The sequence below is a fragment of the Hevea brasiliensis genome, chromosome 10 (genome assembly GCF_030052815.1).
Source record: "Hevea brasiliensis isolate MT/VB/25A 57/8 chromosome 10, ASM3005281v1, whole genome shotgun sequence".
In the NCBI taxonomy this organism is placed as follows: Eukaryota; Viridiplantae; Streptophyta; class Magnoliopsida; order Malpighiales; family Euphorbiaceae; genus Hevea; species Hevea brasiliensis.
The window spans coordinates 77,619,087-77,637,914 of NC_079502.1; the positions used below are offsets into that span (position 1 = coordinate 77,619,087).

The 18,828-nt window shown below is 27.8% G+C and overlaps 1 protein-coding gene and 1 long non-coding RNA gene across 2 annotated transcripts; one reads left to right on the forward strand and one right to left on the reverse strand.

Moving 5' to 3' along the window:
- Positions 1 to 6,762: 6,762 nt before the first annotated feature.
- On the reverse strand, positions 6,763 to 9,158 carry LOC131169520 (uncharacterized). Its single transcript, XR_009140458.1, has 2 exons — positions 8,949 to 9,158; positions 6,763 to 7,020 (listed from the first exon to the last, which is right to left on the reverse strand). It is a non-coding gene; the product is annotated as an uncharacterized LOC131169520 (long non-coding RNA).
- Positions 9,159 to 15,797: 6,639 nt separating this feature from the next.
- LOC110659404 (trihelix transcription factor DF1) lies at positions 15,798 to 18,147 on the forward strand. The gene is made up of 2 exons (XM_021817321.2): positions 15,798 to 16,140; positions 16,579 to 18,147. The coding sequence occupies exons 1-2, from the start codon at positions 15,932 to 15,934 to the stop codon at positions 17,816 to 17,818; spliced, it is 1,449 nt and encodes a 482-aa protein (XP_021673013.2). The 5' UTR covers positions 15,798 to 15,931; the 3' UTR covers positions 17,819 to 18,147.
- Positions 18,148 to 18,828: the final 681 nt, after the last annotated feature.

Sequence of the window (18,828 nt, forward strand, 5' to 3'; positions counted from 1 at the left end):
ACTGGACACCGTGGTGCCTCGGGCCGTCATACCATGGGACGCAGAACATCAACCACGTATGCAGTCAGTATGGCTAGAAAGCCATGATAACACATAATCGAGCATAAAAGCAATGAATACGAGCATAAAGCCATGAATACAGGCATAAAACCTTTCGCAGTACTGCTAAAACAATACCCTATTGGTATGCCAAAACTATCCAATCTGACACACATGTCTAGGCAATACAAGGGCACATAATATCATTAAATATAAATAAATTGTGTTTTATGACTTCATTATTTTATGATAAATTTCAATTATAATTCATATATTCATTTGATCATTTATATGATCACAATTCACATCAATTATCATTTTATACCATTGTACTCAAAATACTTCTCCTCTCTACAATAATGAGAACTAATGTCTCATTCATACATTAATATGGTTCATTTATTCATTCATTATGTTATTCATATTGATCACAATTCTAAACAATGGTTCACATGTACCATTGTATTCAAAACATTTTTCCTTTCTCATTTATACATTCAAGAATCTACTTATGTAATTACAAATTTTATATTTCAAGTTGAGTTACTAATATTTTATGAATTCCATTTGTAATGGGCATATAGGCCCTAACTATCTATTCACATCAATTAGGTGACTTATTTTTCATGTTTCAAGTAATCCATGAATATTTCATGGATTTCAAATTTATGGCCTTAATTTCTTTTTAACAATTTTGACTAGGATGCATAGTCCACATTTGTCATACAATTCTAAGCATTTAAGCTTAGAATTGGTTCTAGGTCTTCATCTTAATTTACTAATCATTTTGATTACTATTCACCTTACTAGTCAACCAAAATGTTGAATTTTTTTATACTTAATGGATATATTAATTCTAATTACACCAAGATCCCACATTTTGAGTTTTACATTTGCTAGTATTAATTGCCAATTGCAATTTAAAGTCCCCTAGATGCATTTCTAAATTTTCAGTTTTTACTATCTAAGTTTACTGTTCCATTTGTTACTTTTGCAGTAGGAATTTGGAAAAATGTTCAACGTGAAAGTTGTTTCTTATTTTGTCTAGTTGAATTTTCTTTTTTGAATCACTCCATTTGGAGTTTTGTAGCTCAAGTTATGGCCTAAAAACCATGACTGGCCGGATTGGGCAGAACCCAAAATTCTGGGTAAAATTATTTCTGCCAGATTTGGTAACTCAAGTTTGGTTGGCAATTTGACTAGGTTATGGTCATAATTTGGGTCACGTTTCTTCATGAAAGTTGTTGGTCTATATCTCAACTTGTTGCTGGTAAAATTTCAGGTCAATTGGACTTGCTACATTGAGTCATGGCCAAATGACCAAATACTGTTCATTTGGTCATTTTGCCCAGGCAGATTGCAGGTCACCCGAATTAGGGCAAACTTTTGGTCAAGTTGGTTTGGTTTTCTGGGCATGGTTTCTTCACCAAAGTTGTGCCATTATGTGTCTAGTTTCACCTCCAATTGGCCTCATACCAATTGGAGTTACACAACCTCAGTTATAGGTCAAACAATACCCTGGACTCATAGGTCCAAATTTCCTGCATAAGAGAAGCACTCCCAATTTTCAATTTCACCCCACTTCCAAACTTCAATTCACATTTATAACACTTCTATTAGTCAATAATCAACCTCAACATCATCAAATTCAAGTCACAACACAAAATTCCATATTTGAGCAAACCCTAAATCAACTTGCAATAATTTTAAATTCCAAGAGAATTTCTAGCACTAACCTTATTCCTTAGCTTCACTCAACTTCAATTCAACCTTCTAATCAATCAAAAACTTGAAGCTCCTTCTTGGTCCACCTTGGCTGAAATTCCTCTTGCTCCAAACTCAATTTTTTTTTTTTTTTGGTTTTCTTTAGTGCTTTCTACTAATTAAGCTTTAGTTTAGGGTGGGCTATAATTTTTCCAAGAAAAAATTTGGTTGTGACTTAGGGTTTTAAGCTTTGGATTTTGGGTTTTTAATGGAGAATTTTAGAGAAGAAGAGAAGAAGGCAAGTGACGGGAAGAAGAAGGGAAAAAATGCAGATTTTTGTTCAATAATTAACCTATATAATAATTAAATATTTAATGGCAATATGATAAATAAGTAGAATGGCAAATTTGAAATTATTTTGAAGTTTATAATCATTATAATTTGACTTTTCAATAATTATTTTTAAATTTTCATAATTTCAATTAATTAAATTAATTTAGCTTTATTAAATTAATAATCATCATTTTTGGTCAATATTGGACCCTCAAATTTAATTGACCAAATTTTGCTCTTACCGAGTTGTCGGTTTATCTTTCTTTCTTCTTTCTTTTACTCATTTTTAATTTAATTTTCATCAATATTTATTCCTATTTTATGTCATAATAATTATTTACTTAATTGGACAAGTTGGTCAAAAATCATCTCCGAAGACGAAATGACCAAAATGCCCTCCGTTTGGCTTAACAGACTAAAATTGTCTGTACTGATTGAAAAATTTTTCTAAGTATTTTCTTAGCATTCTAATGCCATAGGAACCTCAATGACCCTTCTCTGGAGTCCCAAAAATTATTTTATGAATTTTTTCCCAGGTCTAGGGCTCCTAGTTGCGAGAACCGCAACTACCCACTGGGTTACCCATCGCTAGGGCACCGGCTCGTTTAACTTGATTGTATTTTATTTCTAAAATTTTTCCTAAATTTTTCTTATTAATATTTGAGTTATTTATGACTCCTCACTCTAGTTTAATTATTTTTCCAGACGTTCTAGTTGTCCGGACCGACACCGGTCACCGGAACAGTAGAATGTACGTAATTGCTACAGTGAGGGTGTTACAGGCTTTGCCTCTTCTTCTCTAACAGTTTTATGGTGCGATAATATAGGAGCATTTTATCTTAGTACCAATCTAATTTTTCATGCTTGCACAAGGCATGTAACATTGGATTACCTTTTTGAAAGGAAACATATTCAACAAGGCACTATTCAGATTCCGTTCATAGCCTTAAATGACCTTCTGCCATTAGCTTGACAAGGTTGTTAGGATACATAGGATATCTTTATCCTTTTCATTATCTTTGAATATTTTTTCAAAGTGATTTTGTATATCTTCCTTGATTTACAATATACCTTGCTTTGTAATAGCCTATGTATGTATAAAATATGTTCTAAATTCGATTTTAATTTAGTACAAATTGGATAAATTTTAATTTGATTCTTAATGAGAAATCAAAATAAAACTAAAACAATAAAATAAATTTAATTCAATACAATTTTCTAGTTTTAAACTTCAACGAGCATGTACATTCCCTACAAAAAAAATAACCAGTTTTGCAATCAATTTTTGTAACTGATCGAAATCGGTTACTATTAGCAACTAATTTTGCAACCGATTTATGATTTTGGTTTTTTTTTTTTAGTAAAATAGTTAATTTTTAAAAATTTAGCAGCCAATTTAAGAATCAGTTATTAAATCGGTTACTGTTAGCAATCAATTTATAATTAATTATTAAAATCGGTTAGTAATCGATATTAAAAAAAATCATAAATATATGATTAGCAACCGATTAAGAAATCGATTGCTAAAATCTGTTGCTAATGGTAACCGATTTTAAAATCGATTGCTGTTAGAAACGGATTTAGATAATCCATTACCAAATTAAAGAATTGTTTTAATTGGCTCCAAAGTTAGCAACTGATTTGTAATCGGTTGCCGAAATCTATTGTTATTTGCAACCGACTCTTTGTCAATTGCTAATAGCAATAGATTTTTACAACTAATTACAAATCAATTGCTAAATTTTTCTCCCAAAAAATTTCCGCCTAATTTTTATTTTATTTTTTTATTTGCAACCAATTAAAATCTATTACTATTAAAAATCGATTTTTTCCAACAAAAAAAATTTAGCCCAATTTTTTTATTTTATTTTATTTATTTGCAACTGATTTGCGAATAAGTTTTTAACAGCAACCGATTTTTACAACTAATTTTTTCCTTCAAAAAAATTCCCATCCATTTTTTTTTAAATTTGATTTGCAACTGATTTGTAAATCGGTTATTATCAACAACCGATTTTGTAACCGATTATGAATCGGTTGTAAAGTTTTTCCCTCAAACCAATTTTTAAAAGAAATTAGCAATTGATAATTAGTTGCTAAAATTGATTGCTAATTCATTTATATAAATCACTATTATTTTTTCTCTACTACTTATTTTCTTTTCTCACTGCTCTTTTTTTTCTCTTTTTTTATCATCTCTTTCTTTTCATCTAATTTATTCATTATCTTTTCCTTTCTAACATATTTTCTTCATTATTATTTTTTTTTCTCATATATATTTTTATTCATCTTTTTCTTCTTCATCATTTTCTTTCTCATCTATTTTTTTATACATTATCTTTTTTTTCTCATCTATTTTCTTTATCTTTTTCTTTTTTATCTATTTTATTCATCATCTTTTTTTTTTCTCGTCATTTTTTTCTTCATCATTTTTTTTCTTCTTTATCTTTTTTATTTAATTTACTTTTCTTTCTCATAAAATAAAAATTTTTGTATAAATTTATTTTTTTAGTAAATTATTTGTGGTATTAATTTTTAGTCTTTTTTTTGTTATAATATATATAGTGTTTTTTTTAAGCAATTTGACTTATAAATATCTTTTTATATTTAATTTTTTGTTAATATTTTTTATATCAGTTATTATTAGTAATTTTATTGATAATATTTTTATATTAATTTTTTAGTATCAATTTTCATTAATAATTTATTATTTTAATAATATTTTAAAAATTTTATTTATTTGAATTTTTTTATTTCTTATTTAGAAATTTAATTTTTCTTACAATTTATCTTAAATTAGCAACCGATTTCAGTTGCTAAATCAATTTCCACTTTCAACCGATAGTTTTTTACTAAAAGGTTTATTTTTTTAATTTAATTAATTTAGTAACTAATTTAATTATCGATTTCTATTTACAACCAGTCTTATTGCAATCGATTGAATCGATTAGCAACCGATTTTAATCAATTAACAGCTGATTCGATCGGGTGCTATTTTTTTTTTTATATATAGTGATCTTTTAGCATTATCAATAATATAACCATATATATATATATATATTCTAAAAGACACTAAGCATTGAGGAGTCTCCTATAATCACAAGCATAGTTCAGTAGAAATTGTATTCACTTTCATTTAGAAATTATTAAAAAATAATAAAATCTAAATTAAATGTAATTAATTTTATCAGTAATTTTATAATTAAAATAAAGATATTTTTATCCATTCAGAAATTTTTTCCTTAATTCATACTATTGTAGATAAGTGAGGCGAGTAAACTTTAATATAATGAAAATTAAAAAAAAAATTGCAAATAAACTCTCGACTCTTTACATTTTATGACAAAAATATTTAACTATTAATTAAATTAAAAAACAATTCGACATTACCAAAAAATAAAATATAATTTTTTATTCAAAATATATATACATACGCTTAGGAATCTACGAATGAAATTTCTATAATTTATATAAAAGTGAGAAAAGCAGAGGAAACAATGGGATTGCTAAAATTACTCTTCATGATTTATATAATTTATAAAAATATTAATAGAAATGTATCTATAGAGATAACGTATGTATTCACCATTAATAATATTGCTTACGGATAAAAAATTTATTGTTAATTCATATTAATTCGCTGCTAATCACCATATATTTGTGTTAATATTTTCAACAAGAAGTTTATACATAATAATTCATCGCTACAATGTTTAGTAACAACTTTTCCATCATTAAATCCATAGATAATTTAAATTTCTAATATTAGAATAATTACATAAATTAAAATTTTAATATTATTTTAATAATAATTATACTTATGCTAAAAATTCTATTATAATTTTACATTCTTAATTCTATAAGTATTATTAATTTATTAAATATTATATATTTTATTATAATAAAATTAATAACAAAAACTTAAACATCGAATCTCACTTTCACTAATTTATTTTTTAATTATTATAAATATTTATAAACTCATAATATTAAATTATATTATTATTAAAAACTTAACTATTTAATTAATGTAATTAAAAATTATTACTTAAAAATTAACTATTTAAATAAATGAAAAAAATTTGTATTTCTATTAAAAAATATGAAATTTCAATCATATTCAATGATAACTATTTTATTTGTTACAATTTTGTAGCCAATTTTTTAAAATAATATTAGTAAGGGATATGTTTTAGCTAAATATATTAAAATCGAGAATTTGAATTTTTATACCATTTCATTTATTTAATTTTCATTACAAATAAAAATAAATATTTTTATATTCTCAAATTATTATTGTCACACTTTACCCTCTGTAAGGCATAACATGATCCCGTAGAATACTTGATGAACTACCGAACTTCACCTACCGATAAATTCATTAAGTACACTACAAGGGATTTTGAAACCATTTTCTTACATTTTGGAAGTGGTGAGCATTTTGGTAAGAATTAAAAATCATTTATTCAAGATTTAAATACTAATAAAAAATTTTGTCCATTTTAATTTTGCCACAAATTTTATAAAAATTTTGACAGAGTTCCGTTTGTAATTGGAGAAAACAGTTCTTCAAATACCTGAAAAAAACACTCCCAAAATTTATCCACAACACCCAACCTCCAATAAATCTCAATCAACTCAATTCAACTCACTTCAAGGTAATTTCACAATCCAAATCAAAATTCATTATCTCAAAATATTTAATACTTCATTCACAAGGCAATAAGCATGAAATTCACATGTACAATATTAAATTTACAGAAGAAAATCCAAAATAATATTATTACAATTTATTTACAACTGTTCAACTACATTGATACATACAACATTATTATATTTACATCAAAACTAACTACAAGGGTATAAAATAATACCCGTACAAAAAGATCAGTGAGGTCCACAATTCGATAGCAGCTCACTCTGCTGCTTTCTCCTTGCTCTTATCTGCGACAGCAAAATAAGCTATCGCTGAGTGTAAAAATACTCAGTGGTGCACAATAAAAATTTAAAATGCAATACATAAATCGTTCATTATCAAAATACAGTTTAAATATTTTCCAATCACATTTTGCAATTTAATAAAGCTCACAATGACACAATTTAGTCAAACAATTTAATAAATACGGTGTTGCCAAAATCATACACAACTTAAGCCATGACACAAAATTTCCGATTAATGCCGTGTTGTACACCACGACAAAGCAATCTCAACCCCATTAATCGAAATCAATGAGGGAGGTGGCTAGCTAGCTAATGAGTACTCATCCGATCTCAACCTCAACTGGCAAGCCAGAGAGGGAGGAAAATGAACGATCTCAACCCTATAAATGGAGGAGGAATAATGTAATACTGTCATGCTAAGTGTGAATACAAAATCAATTCAAAACAATTTATTCAAATAATTTATAAAATATTTAATCAATTTTCAAAGTCATATTTACGATGATAAAATGGCAACACATTACATAATTAATCACAGAAGTCAAATTTTTTAGAATAAAATATTTAAACAAGAATTATTGTGCACAGACCTGACTTGAGTCGCCTCTAGGCCTTTACTCAGTCTCTTCAAGTTTCCAAGTCTTTTTCAGCTGAAACACATAGTTTCACAGTGTTTCAGTACCACAACTTAGCATAAATCCAAAAATAAATTTCACTCAATTTTTACCTAGCTTTAATGAGCTAATTTCGACGTTCTCGAAGTTTTTGTGTTTCGGGTTACTATTCACTACACTATTCAAGTCAAATTGTTGACTTTTTAAGGCTTAATAGGTATGGGAACTCCAACTTCACCCACATACCACATTTTGGTCATTAAATTTATTGGTTTTGGTCATTTTCTCAAAGCTTAAGTCCTTTTGGCAAAATTGTCAAATTTTCAGTTTTGGTGTCCCTAATTGCACTATTCCATTGGTCAATCTACTGTTGGAATTTGACAAAACTTCCTTCATAGAAAATGTTCCTTATTGTCTTAAGTTTATTCTCATTTTTGGATCACTCCAATTGGAGTTTTGTAGCTCAAGTTATGGCCATTGGAACCAGGGCTGTCGGATTGAAAACAACCCAGATTTTCTGGGCAAATTTTGGTGCTGGCAGATTTGGGTCACCAACTTGGGGTGGCCAAATGGCTTGGTTGATGGTAGAATTTGGACTTGTGTTCTTCATGAAAGTTTTAGGTCTATATCTCATCTAATTACTGGTAAAATTTCAGGTCAATTTGACTTGCCTAGCTCGAGTTATGACCAAATGAACAAATACTGTTCATTTGGTCAGTTTGTACAGTGGCAGACTGCTTTTAACCAACTTTGGTCAATTGGTTCACTAGGTTTTGGTTAGTTTTTGGGCATGGTTCCTTAATGAAAATTGTGTCATTTTATGTCTATTTTCATCTCCAATTGATGGCATATCAATTGGACTTGTAAAATTTTCGTTTTGGTCCTTCAAAGTTGACTTGGTCATGCTGCATTTACCCTACGAATTTGACTTCCATTCCAACAATTTCCACACATCTCCTTTGGTCATTATTGACCATTTTCCACTTCAAAATAGGTCAAAGTCATCATTTATACATTTCTCCAAAATTTGCCTCAAAACCCTAGGCCTCCAAACCCTAATCTCATTACTTAATTGCCATTAGCAATTTCAAAGTTTCCAACCATAATCATTCAACTAAGGGAGGTCCATAAACTCATTCAAGCTTTCTAACATATTTTATTTAATCAAATTCATGAAATTCTCACCCATACATAGGCTGGATGAATTTTGCTTTAATCCTTCAACAATTAATTTCTTTTCATTTTAAGTTTATTTACAAGCTCTAGATGCCATACATACATTAATTAAGCTAAAAATTTGAAGTTTGCATTACTAACCTTTAGTGAAGTCTTTGATCTTCACTTCCTCTCAATTTTCTTCAATTCTTCTCCTTCTAATCTTCCTTCCAAGATTTGTTTATAATTTTTCTTCAAGAAAATCAAAGGATTTATGGTGGAATTAATATTTAGGAAGCTTATACATAAACTTTCATGGAGGAAAGAGTTTGAGAGAGAGCTTGGAAGAGAGAGGCGGCAACTAGGGAAGAAGATAATGAATTTTAATTTTCTTTTTTTCTTTTCCTTTCTTTATAAATTTGGCTTATGGAAGACCACAAAATCCCATTTAATTTAATTTATTAATTACTACTTTTATGACATCATGCATGATGTCATGCATGATGTCATCTCCCTACACTTTTTCTTTTTCTTTTTTTTTTTATTTATTTTTCTATTAGTTCTTTAATTTAATTCTCGATTCCGAAATTTTTTTTCTCCGATTTTATTTGACATTTAGGTCAGGAGTCAGCTCTCGGGGTCAATTGACCAAACTGCCCCTCGCCGGTTCATCCCGGTTTGCAAATAATCCAATATTTCTTCTGGCTCCCTGACCTAATTATTTGACTGGCTTAACAGTTCTTTTTCATGATTTTCTCTTTTCCACTGTGTCCGTGAGGGTCCTAAGGACCGCGGCGTCACATTTTACGGTTCGAAATTTGAGTTTAAAATGACTTCGCAGTCGTTCCCGAGGAAGTCACCCATCGTTGTGACTCTCGGCTCGTTTAACCTCTTATGTTCTGTTTTTCTTATTTATACTTAACTAATTGGCAATTACTAATTATTTGTGTTTATGGCTTCTCTAGTTGTCTTAAGTATGGTTCTAATCCCCTTAATTATCTGGACCGACACCGGTCACCGGAACAGTGAAATATACCAGGCTATACAAATAGGAGTGTTACAATTATCAGCTATAATAAATTAAGAAAATTTGTTTATTGAAAACATTAATATATTTATTAAAATTACATTTGAATTTTGACTAATTTAACTAAATAAAGCAAAACTAACAATTATTTTACAATCTTGATAAAATTAAATAAATTAAATTTAAAAAAATTGAAAAAAACACTTAAAGAGTTTTTTTTTAATTATTAATTAGTCCTATATGCAAGCAAATTTGATTTTATTGTGCCAATAAAATATTTTAGTCTGTGAATAAAAATCATGTAGATCTTTCTTTGGATAAGTAATCATTTAAATTAAGAATAAATTTTTATTTTCGCATGAAAACATAATAAAATATTATAATATCAATTTAAATGTTCACTTATTACAAAATTTTATCTATTTGAATAAGTTTTATAATATTACCTAATTATTTAACTATATAGATATTTAGAATTATATTAAATAAATTATGATATATAATATTTTTTATAAATATTTCTATGTATTAATTTTTAAATTTATATTATAGAATAATAATAATGATATTAATTAATTAATATAGAAGTATGAATCAGAGAATTTATGAACTCATCAAACTATTCATATAAAAAAAACTATTCATATAATGTTTTAATTTACAATAAATAATATTTAATATATATCAAAATTTTAATATTCTTATATTCTCTATTTCAAAAATACTTATATATCCTAACTCACAAATAATTTTATTCAAAATAAATAATAATATATAATTCAAAACCTTATAAAAAATATTTTTTTTTCAAATTTTCACAATTATTGCTACTAAGATTTTTAGCTTGGTTTAAAAAAAATTTTTAAATTATAGTCAAAATTATTTAAATCAACTAAGGTGAAAATTTTTTAAATCAACTATGGTGATTTTTGTATGTTAGGAGAGGAGTGGCAACATGGCTGCTCATACAATGGCAGCTTCTTGTCATAACGTTTCGAGTCCGATTGTTCTTTCTGCAAGCTTCTCCGGAGCTGTTTGAAGCCTGTACAAAATGATGCTAATCTGGCTGCTTTCCAGTAAAATGAAGGAATTTAAAATAATAATAATAATTTGAGCTCAAAAGATCATTTTAACTTTAATTCTATATCTAAAAAAAATAAAAGATATATTTAAACTTTAGGTCTATTCGGTAACACTAGTTATTTTAATAATTGTTAATTATTTAAATAATTATTTTTTATTTTTATTAATAATTAGATATTAATTATATTATTAAATTAATTATTAAATATAAAAATATTTAATACTATTTTTTTTATTTAAGTCAAAATAAGAAGGGACATTATTTTATAATAATTTTTTTAATCTTTAAATATTAATATTTATACTATTAAATAATATAACTAAGAAATACAGAATTTTGACGCAAATGGTAAACACTAGTCTAGAAACTGTTGCGGAACACGCTATTACTTGTGAGGCTAAAATTGTTCACCGACGTGTGAAAGATAGGTGGCTGATGGCCTGCCAGCGGTGCCTTTCTTTATTCGGCTTTTAATGAATGAAAACTTCTTTTGTTAGCTGCGGAAAGCGACTTGTTGGAAGCAGCCTACAATAAGCACACCACACTCCATTCCTTTTCACATTTTACATATTGTTTGTACAAGCCTTAGGTGTAAATTTCTTCTTAAAACAAGATCAATTTAAACATTATTGCTTGTTCATAAGATATTATTAATAGCTGGTAAGACCAGAAATTAAATAAAAAAAAATAAAATAAAGGCAAAAAGAAAAGTCCAACTGTCCAACAACTAGCAGGTACTATGCAAGATAGGTTTCGAATTTTCATAAACTATTATGTATTTTATTCACTAATACTTCACCGCAATCGGCTGCGATAATTATGAGTCAAGTCTAGAGCATTTTGTCCACTTGCTATGCTTTTTCTTTTTCTTTTTTTCTATAATTAGAAAAGAGTAATTTTTAACCATTCATTTTTTTACTGTAATTTTTAAATTTAAATTTTTAAAATCAAAATCTCATAATTTTAAATTCTGAAAATCAATTTAAATATTATTAAATTAAAATTTATTAATAATTTTTTTCTATTTTAATTTTCAAATATTGATATTTATATATGAATATCAAAATTTTTTATATTTTTTATACAATAATTCTTAAAAAAAAGAATTCAGAATTTAATTCCTAATAATTTATGAATTACAAAGTAGATTTTATATTATTTATAAAATAAATATTTGATTATTAAATTATTAATTCAATAATTTATTACCTATTTAAAGCTTATTTAGTATTATTATTTGAATTGCTATTAAAAAAATATAAATATTTTTAAATATCCTAATTAAATAGTATTAAAAATAATTTAAATTTAATTTTAATAAATTGTATCTATAAAATACTAAAATAATAAAATAATTTTTTCAAATAATTTTTTTAACATCATTTAATATAATATTATTTTCTTAAAAAACAATTTTGACTACTTATTCTTAATGTTAAATAGGCACTTAGTTAATCGATTAAGAATCAATTCTTAGCTTTTAAGTTTTTAATTGCCAACTTGAACACATCATTTATAAATCAAAATTCTAAAATTAACAGTTAATAATTTAAAATTATAATTGTATTGCAAAAATAAAAATTTCAAGTGTTAATTTTATTCCTTCAAACACTGACTGTTAATATTTAATTATTATTTATCAAAACTAATCGATAATCACAATATTTAAATTAAAAAGGCCTTTAGTGCAATAAATTTGTATTATCTTTAACTATCTCAATTGATGCGGCATTATTCTATCCATCCTTAACGATCCATATCCATTAATGACTTAGATAATGCTTGTTGTACAAAAGATGGTGGCTCTACATGATATATGCCATGATAATTCAAAAGACATTTGTATTATCTTTAATTATCATAAATTTATTAAAAAATAATTTTTCTTATCTAAATTCGATTTATTATAAACTTAAAATATAAGATATACAGTAAAATTCACTTATTAAATAGATAAGCCTCAAATATTTATATTTTAAATTAATAATAAGTCAAGTTTAAGTAAGAATTCTCTTGTTATGCACCGTAAATTCTATATTTTCTATTAAAAAAAATGTTATATATAACTTAGATAATGCTAATTGTACAAAAGATGATGGCTCTCTATGATATATATCTTGATTTCTATGAAAAGATATTTTTAAAATTTTTCATATAAGGACTTGAAGGGTAGAAAGATTCAAGCCTAAAATTGTCAATTAAGTGGTATGTGTTCAGCAATTGAATTAAATTACCTTAAGTAATATTTTTTTTTGTAATTATTGATTTATCCTGTAAATGACAAAATATGTTAATTTTCACTTCCATGCGCCCACAATAAAAAAGGTTGAAAACAACCCTTTGTGCTACTTGTTATGCTTAACAACTTAGCATGATAAGTAATGTACTTCCAATAAACCAAACATCAATTTTGACATCAAGAAATTTCCAGCAGAAATCCAAGAAGATATATATATATATATATATATATATATATATATATATATATATATATATATATATATATATATATATATATATTCCCCTAACCAAAGTAGTGGACAAAAGGTGTAAAATTTGGATAGTCACAATCACTAAGCAGTGGACCCATTTTATCTCCATGGGATGCTTTAAGACCACAATTTCACCACCTTAATGGTTGAAATTTTGGACCCTTTATAAGCTGGCTATTTTTAAATAGTAGTTTCTTTGATGGGTAACTTGAAATGACACCCATGATTGAGATTACGTTAACCATTTCTACACTCTATATTATGATGATAATAATAATTAATATTAATAATAATCTAATTCAAATTTAATTAATTTACCATCTTTTATGATTCCTTTGCCTTTTCTCTTCCTTGGTGTAAAAGTAAGTTGTTATGCAAACTTGTCAAATTTTTTTCATTGTTTAATAGGTGTGACATGCAACTTATCTCTGTAAATTCAACCTTATCTACAAAATCTAGAACATTACTTTGGAATTTAGGAATACTTTATTTTTGTTAAATTATTAATAATATCATGTCTAACAATATATTTATTTAATAATAAATGATTCATAAACATTTTTAAACTTTTAAAATATAGAAAATTTGAGTCTTATTCTGAAATTATGTTTTATGAATTCATTTGTGATGATATGTCAATTAAACTTTAGTTTAGCCTCCAATTTTATATTTAGTAAGAAATACTCTACCTAATGAGTAAATCAATTATCACATTTGGGATAATTATTTATTAAGCTACTTCAAAATAACATAGAATTAATTTAATATTATGAAATGGTTTATATAGACTATTAAAATATTCTCTGATGGAAAGAAAAATGCCCTAAAGATAAACAAAATGAAGGGGAACTTGGAGGAATCTAAGCTTTTGTTTGATGGTTTAATTCTACAATGAAAATAAAAAAATTTAAATAGAAAAGGAAAAGGTCTATTTTTATTATATTATTTAAGTATCTTATATAAAAAGTAAATAGAAAAGAAAAAAAAAATTTATAAAATTTAATTTTACTGTTATATTCTCATCATGTAGTCTTTATTATTTATATGATGTCAACGGTATATTCGTGATTTCAATTCTGCAATTTTTTATTTTCTCATTTTTTTACGGTGAAAAATTCTTAAAAATTTTAAAGAAAATTAAGACATCTATGTTTTATTACTTTCTTTTATTTTTCTTTCTTTAAATACTGTTAAAATAAAAAAATATTTTTTATTCACTTTTTTAATCAAAACAAAATGTAAAATAAATCTTTTAGAATGAATTCCACAATAAAAATTAACCAACTTCCAAGAAATATCACCTAAACTATACTCATTATTGTATTAGTATTTTCACAGAAAATCTAAAGGTTTGTTTAGTTGGGTAACTCAGCAAGGGAAGTTCAAATTCAGAAGAAGTGTGAAATGATAACTTGTTTGCTTGTCATGATTGTTTAATTTTTCAAGAAGTTGATGTATTGTATTTCTTTTGTGTATGCCTAACCTAATGAAATTCAACTTCTTTAACATTAATTCTTTTATTTCCAACTTTATCTATGAAAAAAAAATTTAATGGTATCATTTTGTATTCAATATGCACTTATATAAAGGAAAAAAAAGTCAAGAATTTTTATTATATTTTTCGATTTTTTTATTATATTTTATTTATTATTATGTCATAAAAATTATATATTGATTATTATGTGAGTTGAGTGTTTAAGCAGTATAGGATATGCTTTATTAAATTAAATATTTTAAATATTATCATAGAAATATTTATATCGTTTTTACTATCACTTTCTATTAAATACTTTAACTTCCTAAAATTTAATATGCTAACTAAATACATTTAAATTATATATCTTGAAAAATAATTTCTCTAAAATATACTATTTTAAAACAAACAAGGAGTAATTATTTATGCAAAAACTAACAAAGGAGATGTGAAAGAGGTATCTAAGCCATTTTGCCAAATGGAGGCAAATTTAAGTGTGAAATAGAGATGCCTGAACGGCAAGAGGTGGGCAATGTGGACCTAACATTTTTAACTAAATTTAGCAAGCAAAGACAAAAGCCAACTTGCCACACCACCTCAGCCCTTTTCTCAATTCAACTTTTTCTTTACAATTTTTACCATTCAACACTACAATAATTTTTTTCTCTTTTAGCCACTGCAATTGACCGAATAAAGGGAAAAAAAAAAAAATAAATAAAACGCACAAATTTAACACAACCAACCAAGGAATCCACGCTTCATTGTCAAACCAATTAGAATTTGACATGTCAAAAAAATCAGCTAGGTTTTGCACCCAATTGATCACACCCCACCAACTTTATCACATAAAAAAAAAAAAAACCAATTCACCTCTCTATATTTAACTTGGTTAACCCAAACTAAAATAGTACCACTACTCTTATAGTAGAAGTAGAATTTTGAGAGAGAGCTAAATGTATCTTTAAATAAGAATAATAATAATAATAAAAATAATAACCCAAACCCTAGAGAAAATTTAAACTTTCTTATCCCAAAATTTTCTTGGCTGTAACTTCTTTTTCCTGGGTCATGGAAATTTCAACCATACCGGAAAATTCTGGCTCTGCCGCCGGCAACCGAGGGAATGAGGAAGGTCGCGGTGAAGAAGGCGACAAGTACTTAATTGGTAGCCGGTGGCCACAGCAAGAAACTTTGGCTTTGTTGACGATAAGGTCTGATATGGACGCTGCATTTAGGGAGGCCGGACTCAAGGCTCCTCTTTGGGATGAGGTTTCCAGGTCAGTTTAGTTTTTTCATTCTAAGTTTTCTTGAGAAAATTTGCTAGAAAATGAATCAAAAATTTGAAAATTTTTTCTTTTATCTCTTTTTTTAATATATATTTCTTGTTTGGTTTCCTCGAAAATGTTTGAGACTGACTTATTTCCGTCAATTTACACCTCTATAATTAGTTTGGACAATATATGACGCTTACCCACTTGAAAATTAACAACAAATTTGTTCTAGCAAGGTCTTTTGTTCAGTCTGTATACACTGAGTTTGCCTGCATCAACTTTCAGTGTTTTGGTGTCAAATGGGTCTTATATGCTTCTAGTTGTTGTTGCATCTCTTGACTTCTTAGTATTTAATTGTGTTAGATATTGCTAATTGGTTAATTCAAAGTTAAATAATTGAAGTGAATCTGTGGAATAGTTTTATATTATAATTGTTGCTACCAGGAAATTAAGTGAGCTTGGATATAACCGAAGTGCCAAGAAATGCAAGGAGAAGTTTGAGAATATTTACAAGTACCATAGAAGAACAAAAGAAGGTAGATCCGGCAAGTCAAATGGCAAGACATATAGGTTTTTTGAGCAATTAGAAGCTCTAGAGAACAGCCACGTATTGTTGTCATCTCCATCCCCGGATAAAGTTCACACTTCCATGGCTGCAGACTCAGTAAACCCAGTAAATGTTAATACAAACACTCTTCCAAATTCTATCCAGAGTCCTTGTATGAATTTTGCTGAGAACCCTTCTACTTCAACCACGTCTACATCGAGCGAAGAATCGGAAGGAACAAGGAAGAAAAAAAGGAAATTGACAGACTTTTTTGAGCGGTTGATGAAGGAAGTCATTGAGAAGCAAGAGAATTTGCAAAGGAAGTTTCTAGATGCAATAGAGAAGTGTGAAAAAGATAGGGTGGCGAGAGAGGAAGCATGGAAGATGCAAGAATTGGAAAGGATTAAGAGAGAACGTGAGCTTTTAATGCAGGAAAGATCAATAGCAGCTGCAAAAGATGCAGCTGTTCTTTCCTTCTTACAGAAGTTCTCAGAGCAAGCTAGCTCAGTGCAATTGTCTGAGAATCAAGTACATCCAGTGCAATTGTCTGAGAACGAAGTAGCTCCCGTAGAAAAAGTAGTAAAGGCAAAGGAAAATAATAATCTTGAGAATTTTGCTCATATGAGCTCATCGAGATGGCCTAAAGACGAAATTGAAGCTTTGATTAGGCTAAGGACTACCCTTGATATGCAATATCAAGAGAATGGACCCAAAGGGCCTTTGTGGGAGGAGATATCAGCAGCAATGAAAAAGCTTGGCTATAATAGAAATGCGAAGAGGTGCAAAGAGAAATGGGAGAATATGAACAAGTACTTCAAGAGGGTAAGAGAGAGCAATAAGAAAAGGCCTGATGATTCAAAGACTTGTCCTTATTTTCACCAGCTTGATGTTCTATATAACAAGAAGACTAGAAAAGTTGATAATTCAGTTAATTCTGGTCATGAGTTGAAGCCCGAAGAACTTCTAATGCATATGGTGGATAGCCAAGAAGAACGACAACAACAAGAATCAGCAACAACAGAGGATGGAGAAAGCGAAAATGTTGACCAGAATCAAGAAGGGGATAGAGAAAATGATGATGAAGATGCTTATCAAATTGTTGCTAATGACCCTTCTGCAGTGGCTATGATGGAGTGAATAGACCCAAAAAAAAAAAAGTAGCTATTTTTGAAGGGCTATTCTTGGTCTGCCTTGTTCCCAGATGCAGGTCAAAGTCATTGCAGAGACTGTTGATGGTTTTGTAATCATATTCAAAAGTTGAAGAGATTATTATGAACCTACAAGAAGGCATCTCATGGAACATGAAATCTATGTATATGTATATGGTAATTATTTGTTGAATAAATGTATCAAATAGAGAGGGAGGGAGCAGAATTAGAATAAGCAGGTTGATATGTAACATATATTATACTTTCTTTTTCGTCACACGTGTAAAAGTAAGAAATGTTTGGTTATTTTTTCATCAATCAATGTTGGGTAACATCACTTTTTGAGATAGGGAAAGGGGAAAATTTTGGTTATTTTTGCATCAATCAGTGACCGTGGTTTCTGGGTATGATTGGCTTGTGTTTTAGGTGGGAAGAATAGGTAACAATCAAAAATTAATAGTGGTATGGCAATGATGCGATGGAGGAATACTTTCTGACATAAAGTGGATAGAAGTAGTAGCTTCAAGCATGAGCTTATAAGAAACTCTTCCCTCCCAATCCAACCAATAGCACAAGCCCAGTGAAGAAAGAGAAGAATTCAGAGTATGCTTCCTGTCAACTTCTTTCAGTTTCTGCGGGGAAAATGTTGATGCCGTAGATTGTTGTGATTTATATAACAAGGGTAAATTGTCATAATTAATAATTTTATTACTATAATTTCCATATTTAGTGATTGTTTCCAAGGTTTATTTTTGTCAATGATTTAGTAATATCATTTCTCAAAAAAAAAAAAAATGATTTAGTAATTTCATCTAATCTTTAGGTATATTATGCTTGTCAAGTCAGTCAAATGACGGAGTTTTTCATCCCTATCATACCCGTCCCAAATTCCTAACACCCTTCTCCCTTCATTGTCCATAGTACCACTTGGCCCCCATCCTTGTACTCACAACTCTAGGCCCCTCACCCAGTTCTCTTTCTTTCTTTCCATTCGCCTCC